This window comes from Acanthaster planci, linkage group LG04 (genome assembly GCF_054643075.1).
Source record: "Acanthaster planci isolate LZ-2023a linkage group LG04, COTS_SCS, whole genome shotgun sequence".
Taxonomy (NCBI): Eukaryota; Metazoa; Echinodermata; class Asteroidea; order Valvatida; family Acanthasteridae; genus Acanthaster; species Acanthaster planci.
Genome location: NC_141780.1, coordinates 3,028,259 through 3,039,326, shown reverse-complemented (window position 1 = coordinate 3,039,326; position 11,068 = coordinate 3,028,259). Strand labels below are relative to the sequence as shown.

Sequence of the window (11,068 nt, the reverse complement as noted above, 5' to 3'; positions counted from 1 at the left end):
ATGTTCGGTGACAAAAAAATTTTAGTTTTTTTTCTTCAAGTTAATGATAAACATTCAGATCTGTCAAAGAAAAGAACATTTACAAAAAAAAAAAAGGATATTGAGCAGTTACAGCATTAAATAGAACTATGCATTCAATGAACTTATTTTCAACATAAAATTGGGATAAAATTGATGAGTGGCAACAAAACATAATCGTTTATGTAGAGGCTACAGTTAATGCAATTGATAATATGTTAACATAAAAACCTTCACTGACCAACATTTGAATAATAAATTATAAACATTCACCACGTGAAAGAAAATATTAATACATGTATTCTTTGCAATATTTATCAGTTGCCAGGGTTATAGGAGTAAACATTTTTCTCTCTTATTTTAATCTGTAGACTGAAAAAATTACTTCCCAATTGGAGCATTTCTTGAATACTTTTTGGCATATTAATTGCAAACGCATGCTAACTTTGTGAGTGATTTTCAACATACATCCGTGGGTTCCGGGAAAAAAAAAATCATGAGTTTACCCAAGTTACATTTTTAACCTTCCCAAAGTTACCAAAAATCTCCATACTGGGTAAGAAACCAATGGCCTGGACAGACAGGCAGACTTACTACATTCCTTTCTTCAAAATCCTCTGAAATTTGGTAGATTTTCAAGGATCTAGGAATATTGGAATTAGAAGCAGGGTTGTCTTTTTTTCCCTCCATCATGGGCCCATTTCACGGAGCATTTTAAACCAAAAGAACCAGTTTGCGAATTCATTTGCTGCACAAGTTTCATTGTGAATCAGTCAAATGAACTATAAATCATGTGCCATTTGACACAAACCTGCCTGTAGTTGAACACAAATCTCAGCTTGGCAGGCAAATGATAAGCCCATGACTTGGATCATGTTCCTCAAGTCCTTCAGCTGAGAGAGGCGTTGGACCTGATTTTTTCTTTGTTCTCCTTTTCCACCACATGCCTCAAAGTAGACGCAGCAGATTGTTAAGGCTGATGTTGCTAATACAGCTTTAGAAAAAAGTGCAACTCAAAAGACATTTGTTTTTTTTTTCAGGCAAAACGCTTTCAAAATACATCTGCTTAATGAAAGCACCGAAGATCTCTTTGCCGGTGAAAATTTTCGCTCGGGTAAATCTTTCTCTGCTGCTGCTGCTGTGAAGTTGAAGTTAGGAATCCTTCAAAAGATAACATAACACTTTGAAAGAAAATGCCTGATAAATAAAATCTGATAATGCCATTCTTTCAGCCGTATTGGAAAAGAGTTTTGTTCCTCCTTTCAACATAATACCTGAATTTTCCAAAGAAAAAATGGACAAAATTAAGATCTAGGGAGTGTTGTACTATCTTCCACGTGCATGAGAAACCAAAGGAAATGTTTTTGATCTATCAGAAAATCACTTTCTACAAGTATTATTGTAATTTATACCTGACCAACTTGGCTACTATTAACTGATCTTCCCCAGAAAGTTTTTTTTGTTGAATTTTTACAGACGCAACAAATTCATCACTGATTTTTCCTTTCTAGTTTGTTATTATCATTGTTCTCTTCAATGTCGTTGTTTGGTGGTATCAGTATAAGTGAAGTAACTTTGGCATTTTGCCAAAACAACAGATTTCACTCGATATGGCTTGCAAACTAGATTTAACGACACTAGCTCTTTGCAAAAATACCCAACCTTCTTCCCGTGGCCAGTCGTCGGCCCATCCCCACAAAATGTCAAACCAGGATCCTTCTTCGCCAGTAAACCGAAGGTGTTGATTTTGACACCGAAATCCACCTTTCTTGAATTCTCTGACTTCTCTGTCTTGACAAAAAAAAATTCAGTCGGCCTTATTTGGGCTGTTGTTCCTGATTATCACAACCTACCCTGCTATTCATCGATTTCCAACATTTTCATTTCAACCCTGATAATCAAATGCACCGTTAATATGACACTACACTCCCCAATATCCAAAACCCAATACATAATTGACCACAACCACGTTTTTTTCATCTGAACACCAACTGGCAAATGTACAGCTATGGAGAGGGGGGGCGGAGGTGTCGGTGACTGAATTTGAATATTATTTACTACCAGCAGAAGAAAATGATTACAGAGACGATACATGGTTATTTACACGCGGGGGTTTGACATTAGCTGTCGGCGTTGCCAGAGGAGTGATGATGTTTGAGCGTGTCCAGATATTCCTGCTGCGACTGGGCCAGAACGGACGCTAGAATCTCATCTTCTGTACCCCACTCTGACAGAGCTGCGGGGGAGAAAGGCAATAGTGGACATTTTTTATAAACAAGGTCACGTGTGCCTAAAGTTACAGAGTGTGCACCTTAGCTGATGCACCTGTCTTTTGTAATGGTATTTGACAACTTTCTATTCAAGTTTGGCAAACCAACCTTGCATGTAGTTTGGTAACTCTCATATTGGGAACTTTTTTGGCATTAATGGACAAACTAGGGTTTGGAACCCTTCCTAAAATTTTGTAAGGAGACTTTTAACAATCCAAGTGCCAACTACAAGTAAAGTCTCTGCCAATGAGATATCAACATTTGGGGACAGAGGAGGCCTCAGGAACAGTCTGGACTAACCTGGAGACCACAATGCAACACTAGTTCACACATCTAACAGCAGCTTACCTGTTCAAGCTTACCGTTTCCTCTGACTCTCAGATAATTAATATTTCTAGATACCAGCATTTTCAGAGATTTTTTAATTAAAAAAAATTTTAAAAAAAAGGAAAACAGATGTAGAAATACCGCATAGGTCCAGAAAAGCAAAGTGTTTGTTCACTCGTTCTGCCTATGAGAATAACTGATTGACTGACTGATTACCGTATTCCGTTGGGGGTATATCTTGAAGGAGTGGGACGTTACAGGTGGAGGGGGAGATCCCAGAGGGTCCGGCAGGGGGGCTGGGGGTGTTGCGCCCCCCAGCCACCTGCGGGGAGGCCGACCTCTGCTTGGTGGAACCCAGCTTGCCCGCATCTTGATCTGTGGATTCATGGCAGAAAAGTTTGTTTCGTATGCAAAAACCAGTGTTTTGGGTCTGCGAATACACTTACTGTTGCGTGGCAGCGTCCAGATCCGGAGGTATAGCCACAGAAAACATCCAAGCTTTGCTCTCAAGGACTGAAATTTGAGATTGGGGGGATCTGTGAAGCTGGTGCACTGATGCATTTGAGTGTCACCAACCAAAGTGGATGTGACAACCATATCACGTTCGGTACTGCATGTAGAAATATTTTTTCAACTGAAATGAAGTCTTCTGTGTTGCAAGGATATTTACGCTAGGAGAAACTTGGGTGCTATTTTTCGCCCCGGGAAATAGGACATTCTTCTGGTCACTCACAGTCCCTCAGGGTGAGCAGATGCGCACGAGTGCCCCCCACCTCCCAGTCCATATGTGTACACTACTGTGTCACTCGGCATGATATAGAACCACTTACCACTTAATGAGGAGCCAGCGGGCTTGGGGCTTGGGGGCGACAGCGGGCTCCTGCGGTTCCCCACCTCGGCCCTGTCCGGGCTGTTGGGGCCGGTGCCGGGCCCGCCGTGGTGATGGTGAGGAGCTGAGTGGTGCGATCGGTGGGAGCAGCCAGAAGGGCTGCTCGTGGGTGGGGCGTTGGGGACCTCCCACCAGTTGGGGGAATCGGGAGGGGCGGAGCTGCAAGTGGCGGAAGCTGGCTGGATCTGAAGGGAAAAAGTCAAATTACACAAATAGAAGGTTGGTGGTTCTATCCTAATATGTCCAATCTCGTGATCAGGATTGGAATCCTACCCTGACCACGATACAAATTGGATCTTTCACTCTCAACTAGATTTGGAGATTTTAGATCTCCAAATTGGGGGGGGGAGTATGGCTCTCATTTGTCATTGCTCACCATCTTCTTGCGGGCTCTCTCCTCGTTGTCTCGCAGCCACTGCATGTAAGACTCCCGAGCTATCTGCTCCTCGATGGCGTCGTTGGTGGCCTCCCAGTCGGTGGCCCGCAGCTTGTCCTCCAGCATGGCCCGCTCCAGCTCCGTGTTCTCCGAGTGCCGCAGGGCCTCCCGTAGGAGGGTCTTGTCTGCCAGCTGGGGGATGTGAGGAGAAACAAAAATTTGCGTACATTTGGCAAAAGTCTGAGGAAGTGGCCAAACGCGACGAGGCGTTTTCAAACCAGACTGACCATGTACCTCTTGAGATTTGTTCAATAAATCCATGCTTTCGAGGTGCAATCAGAACAGAAAAGAAGAAAATGTGTCCTCAGAAAAAAAGAGAAGTGTAACATAAATTGCTGCTTTAAGAATCTACTTCCGTGATAGCTGGAAACATTTGATTAAATGTAGGCATTTTTGATAGGTCTAGTAAGTCTGCGATGGCAATGCAGCTGTTTAGTCTGCTGACATGGGGAGAGAAATGAGGAAGCGTTTGCTTTTATAAAGAGGAAGAAAGCCAAACTTGTCAAAAGGAAAAAAAACAACCCGAAGAGTCTAATCCGAGGAAATGGAAACACCACCAGGCCGACCTAAAACAAAAAAGTCAGCAAATATCTTATCCCATCTCCTCAACCTGTGAGGGCTTGGAACTCGCAACCACTGAGTGGCTTCTTGCAGTGCTTTCTGTGTTTTACTCACCCCTGGTACAAAGGACGGCATTCCCAGACCTACACCAATGGTGGCCTTGTCGGGGTTGACCACGGAGTTGTAGTGGATGCTGCGATGGTAGCTGACCCGTATCGGCTCGTTGTCCGTCTTGTTGATGGTGTGGAAGGTGTTGATCGGTTCTGGTGATAGGGAAAAAGCAGCGTTATGCTTCACCCTGACTACTGAATTCAAAGTTTACCGGAGCTGAGTAACTTCACTGTCAAGTGGTTTCCTTCCATGAGGTTAGATCATAACATGAGGTCGGAATACTGCAATATATACAAGTGATGAACCACCATCGCGGGGAATGTTATTTTTAAAAGGTAATACGGGATATATTCAGATCAGTGATCAACCTGATGCAAAAACATTGTCTTTTATCAAAAATAATTTACGCTAAAGAGCAAGTTCAACATGCAAATCTATGACATAATGGTAAATATTCACACAAATTGAACACGTCTTGATGTTTCAACATTTTGACGTTTCGTAATGATGTTACAAATTTATGTTGGCAACTTTACACTTCTGTTCGGCTTCACAAATTTCATATCAGCCTGTCTGCACATTTTGCACATTATCGATAATCAATTTAATCATCGATACTCAACCAGCCAGTACAAAGGTCCGATATAGTAAAATTAGTCTGAAGATCATTGCAAATTGCTAATTTTCTCATCGCCCCGTCTTAATTTTTATCATCATTGTCCATTTTTAGGCAGTAAAGTTCCTCTTTCAAACCAACGCTTTCCTTTTGATTTAGTTGTTCCAAGATAATGTAAACTCTTGATGAACATACATGTCACACCAACAACATGTTTACATCAACTCATCTCTTCCTTCTCCTTCATTTCAAGTTCCTGCTGCCGGTTTTTGGAAGTGGTTTAGATACCATATTTCCTGTCTGACAGGATTTTAGTTCAAGCACTCTCTCTTAGCCTTGCAAAAAGACATGTCATTAGTCATTAATGATAATCTCAAGTTAAAAGTAGCATCCCTTTGGGTGTCAAGAACTTTGGGGGGGGGAGGGATTTGAAGAATATTTTAGGCTTGTATCTTGAATTTTTTTTGTCGCTCACCAGTACTGTAGACATAGACCTCAATGTTGCGGTTATACATCTCCGAGAGGGCCTGCATCTCTACATGGTTGCCATGGCAATCATCCATGCGCTTTCGGGCGACGTACGTAGCAAAGTCCTCCGTGATGTATTGTGAATAGTAGTCGGCATTCTTCATCTGTTCCCAAATAAAAAAAAATTTCGGACTGCTTCTCTCTGTTCCCAGAAAACAAACAACAGCAGTGTATGTATAAGACAAAAGATTTGCAAGATTTTGATAACGTCAAGTGTTTTGGGTCGATATGTCAAGAGTAAGCTTGCCTGAGTATCAACTGTCCCGGAATCATGAATTTCACAGATTTGTTTGAACGGCACGTCTTCAAATTTAAGAACCTATCATCATTTCTTTGGACACAGTGCTATACGTTGTGGTGACATTACCGGTTGGGGCACAGTGTTCTAAGGAAACAGACACCTGAGGGCGCACTCACCATGTAGTCCATGCAGTGAGCACGCACAATACCGTGCCATTCCTGATCGCCGTAAACTTGATCAGCTGAACAAGAAAAAAAAAAGAACACAACCAAAATGTATAAAGCATACCAGCAACCGAGGTGTCTAGGTCTCTCCCCATTTAGAGTCCTGGCAGCACTTCTTTTCCAGAGAGTTATACACAATTACAAGAGCATCTAACTTGCTATGCAAAGTGAAGCCTGCTGGGCGCATCCATGTTTGCGCACAAACCAGTGGACAACTCGATACTTTGTACAACTTTTGTATGGCTGTTTGTATATCTGCATTGATCCGTGTTCTAAAATGATGCCCTGTTGGCAAACTTCTTGCACATTTCAATGCCTGCAGGTCACTTATCATTTGAAAGTAACAGAGTAAAGTCTGTAAAATCTCGAAGCCATCCAAATTCTGTCAAATTAGACAATATTTAGAAAGATTCTGGTAGAAAGGCAAAGACAAAATAACTTGACGTAAAAATATGCTCAAAATGGCACAATTCTCTCCACGGAGATTGTTTCCCTTCGGTCAATTTGGAACTTTACTTGCAAGAAAAAATTTCCCTGTCTATCCACAAATGAACATTCTGAGCAAATCTGGCATACTCACCAACAGCTCGGAACAGGCAAGCCCCGTCGGGAGACATCTGCTTGATGATGAAATTACGCTTCTCCTTCAAGGCCTTCTCAAACCTTCTTTCATTCTGTGTGGTCAAGATAAAGAAGATAACTCACTGATTTTCATTTTTCTAGGGCTCAATTTTTTGGGAAAGAGTTGCGATGTATTACAAGAATCAAGACTAAAAACTCGCCAAGACAAAAACCCTACTGGTGTTCAACACTGGGGAGTCAGGCTGGTGTAGTGGTTCTTTCCTCGCCTTCCACCTCTACGGCCCGGGTTCAAATCCCAGCCCAGTCCACATGGATTGGGTTTTCAGTCCCTACCTGATTCCATGGGTTTTACCCAGAATATTCCTCTGGGGTTTTCGTCCCACCTCTAAAACTGTATCTGCTTCTCATTGTCTCCTCTCTACAGGTTTCTTCAGGCTTGCGAGCTACAGTGCCTAGGGTGCTTTTGAGGAATCCTTGGTGTCATAACCAGAAAACAATAACCATTTGAAATATAGACATGTGCATGATTACTGTTCAATATGCTACTTTCACTGAGGAGATGTGTTGAGGTTCATTTGTTTTGGTTCATTATCTCTAACCCTCTAGGCCCTTTTACCAGGAACCATCCTGAATCCTCCAAAATCCTCCGATTTTCAACATGAACAAAATTGCATTCAGCCAAAATCCTCCAAAATTTCTTGAAAATGTCATTTGGAGGTGTGCCTAACTGCCCCTATCCTTCAAAATCCTCCCACAATTCCTGTCATTATGTTGAGGCAGTGCGAATGGCACTCTTGAGCTGTGCAGTTGATTCAAAAGAAATATCAGGCTGAGTTTGTGCTTAGCTAAGCACAAACAACATCAGGTCCAATCCACGACTTTCACTCATGGCATCCTTCGAAACCAGCCATGCACTTTTACCATACACCCTGAATTCTCCAAATTCCTCCACTTTGCAGAAAAGGATTTTGGAAAATTTGGGAGGGTTAGCGTTATGCGTGTGGAACATTACCTGTGAAGTTTATCAAACATTTCTCAGTCCAATGACTGAGATTTGTGCATCACAGGCCGGTCTATCTACCAGTATATATGGAGAGTATGTTACAATTAGGAAGTCATGCAGTCATTCTGTAGACAGATTGATGTACACGTCAGTTATGTCACATTTGGCAAGAGGAACAAATGTGACAGATTTTTAGGCCTTGAAAACCAACACCACAAATGGAAATGTTCGACCAACCTCTTATTTACTTGGGCAAACTTCACAAATGGGTGAAAACTCTGCCTGATCTTTTTAAATCCACTGGAAGGTTTGGAAGATTTTACAAGATTTAAGAAGGTAGAAACCAGTAACAATTACTTGAAATCATTACACTCCAACCACTCTATCAGTGGCGGGGGATGGTCTCAAGCTCTGCAAGTGGGGTGGCCCAGCTAGTCATACAATTTCAATGGAACATTTCTCTACTTTCTCCATACCCAGAAGAATTCAATAATATGCCATCTTTCACGAAAACATTACTGACAAGTATGGCATGATGGAAGGCTCATGCTTCAAACACAAACTGTAGCACTAGAGAGTTGGTGCTGTCTTCAACTATAGTTACAAGTGCTGCAGTTGGGGTGTAACATGTACAAAATGTACACATGCCAGTTCCTGCCAAAATCGTGGAGGATCTGGAAGTTGACCCAAAAATCGGCACAAAGCTAGGTCTTAGGATTGAAATCATTTCATCTACGGACACCTCTTGACACCATGTGCACAAATCTCTATTCTGTATTCTAAGTGAATACCTCAATGTTTTCACAACTAATTTGACGGTTTAGGTCATGTTTCATTGCTTTCAGATAAAAAAATTACTGCACAGAAAAACTGGTGGTGTCCATACAGGAAATTCTTTCAATTTGAACAAGTAATGTACATTCATTTGCCTTAAAATGTTAACGATTAACCCTCCTTCTGTTTTAACCGTCAAAAACAGTCAAAAAATGCCTTCCAATTGATTTCCCCCAGTACACAGACACGTATGGGAAATTTGACTGATTTTGACTGATATGACAACTGTGTCAAGAATGCATCTTAGCATAGGACGGCTAAACATGTTCACTGCTTCAGTCAATCACCTCTTCACTATTAAGTGGTTGCGTATCATACTCGTCCCCACTATTACAACCCCCCTCTTCGTTCTCCTCATTGCGTTCCCCTTCTTCCCTCCTGTCATCGTCAACTTTCCCCCTGTGCTGGAGCCACGACACCGAAGCCTGATCCACTCGGTGGGGGGAGGATCTGTGCCTTGCTCGTTTATTCTGGCCGTGGCCCCCATGCCCAACATCTAGTCTCTCCCGGCCATCGAAAGAAGTCCTACAATCGTGGGATGAAACTGAAACGAGTCTGTCGTCCAGCGGATTCGAAGACGGCCAGCGAGGCGGGGAGCTCCGCGTCTTCGGCCGAGCTCCGCCCCTGACCTCTCCAGTTCCACTGTGGCCGTGGGCGCCGTGGGAGGACGAGTGATGACCGTGTCCGTGATCACGGTGATGTTGATGATTTTCGCCCGATTCTGGGCCCCTCTTTTCCTGCGAAGCCTTCTTTTTGGGTAGAATGGTCATTCTGAAGTCTTTATCTCTACCCTTTCTAGTCCAAGAAGGATTTTTGTGGGTGAAATTAGAGATCAAACTGCCTTTTCTGATCCGGACACTCCTCTTCCATAACCAAAACAAGACGAGAATATGGCGCGCAATGCTTTCTGGGTAAAATGTAAATTTGTGTGAGATATAGATCGCATGGCTCCTCGTTATTGATTCTTCACATGCCTTTGCACAGCGTTGTATGCATTCTAGAAGCCGGACGATTGTTTCAACACCATTAATTCAGTATAGCGCCCTCTGAAGTAAGACATTTTTGACAGGGAAAATACAATGTAGATGCCGTTTCCAATCTAAAAATAGTAATTTGAAACTTTTGTAAATGAAAAGGCATTTCATTATCTCATGGTTCCAGCCTTAATTAGTTTAAAAGTTATTTAAAGGTATACTAATGGAAGCTTGCAGATTGACGGGTTTGGGGTGCACGTATGCGTAGGAGGCATTTCTGAGGGTGATCATCAAAGTCGGTCCCCCCGGCCCCGGACTGAAATACCGAGATATGATTTGAGTGCCTACTTTTTTGTACTGCCTACGACCGTCACTGCCCATTTGTAATTGGCATGATCGTCGTTAGAGGGAGCTTAGCTTGTTTTGCAGAGACAATTGGCTTACAAAGTTGAAGTCAAGTTCAACCTTGAAAAGTCACATTGGGCTATCGCAGAGGCCAACTGGCCTAATAACCTAGAAACTCACGGTTTGCAGTTTCGAAATCTCTTCCGTTCGACGTTGTTCCAACCACATAAAGCACAGCGAGCAAACTCCCATTAACCTATTTTGAGAGGAAATGAATCTAAATTGAGCTTAGAAGACAGTGAACCGTTTGTAATTGTTATTCTGTTGTCATATGCATGTTGCATCCTCTCTGGCGTCTTTCTCGATGGCCCGCCATCCTGTCAGGCGATACCGATGCCGGGGTCCGAGCTTCGGGGGGTGAATGCCCAGCGTGTAGCCGTACAATGTAGAGAATGTATGGGCAACACTGCAAGTTTTGTGAAGGTTGAGGGGCGTTGGTGGGGAACATTTCGGGCTGAACCGTCACTCTTTCCAACCATTTGAATCAAACATGCAGCTTCGAACTTCGGGGTTAACTGTAAGCGGTCCCGCAATGCCTTCAAGAAATGTCAACTATAGGTAGATGTTTCTCCAAAATTATTGTACCAGAATGATCCGGAACAAGTCACAAAATTTCATTAATTAAGACTAAACTCTCTCACCATAAGTACTTAGTTGTTTATAGAAAGCATGCAAATGCAACTTATTCAAAATCTTGAATGAAAGTGAATCAGGGAATAAACTTGGAGCATGATAAATTTCTACTTCCGACCCTAATCCAGTGACTTCAAGTTGAACACACAGAGTTATAGAAATGTCTCTGCCAATATCGCTCACTCTGGATTTTCCACAAATGATACTAATCTTGAGGTCAAATTTCCTCAAGATTATAAAATACATGAGGACCAGCAATTTACAGAGTGGTTCCCGCGAGTCACCTTCCTATCCTATCACACGAACAGCGGCGATTACGTAACCAGCTAACGCTGCTTTTTTATTTCTGGTATAAAAGACCAGTGGCCGAACTTAGTTAAGTGTAAAACTCTTGTCGTGATTGGCTAGGAGTGGTC

At 42.5% G+C, this 11,068-nt stretch overlaps 1 protein-coding gene across 1 annotated transcript; it reads right to left on the bottom strand.

Annotated features, from left to right (window-relative positions):
- Window positions 1–3: 3 nt before the first annotated feature.
- On the bottom strand, window positions 4–9,536 carry otud5 (OTU deubiquitinase 5). The gene is made up of 9 exons (XM_022243086.2): window positions 8,928–9,536; window positions 6,802–6,895; window positions 6,174–6,238; window positions 5,704–5,860; window positions 4,616–4,764; window positions 3,881–4,072; window positions 3,446–3,689; window positions 2,832–2,990; window positions 4–2,254 (listed from the first exon to the last, which is right to left on the bottom strand). Exons 1-9 carry the CDS (start codon window positions 9,408–9,410, stop codon window positions 2,139–2,141), a joined length of 1,659 nt encoding a protein of 552 aa, XP_022098778.2. The 5' UTR covers window positions 9,411–9,536; the 3' UTR covers window positions 4–2,138.
- Window positions 9,537–11,068: the final 1,532 nt, after the last annotated feature.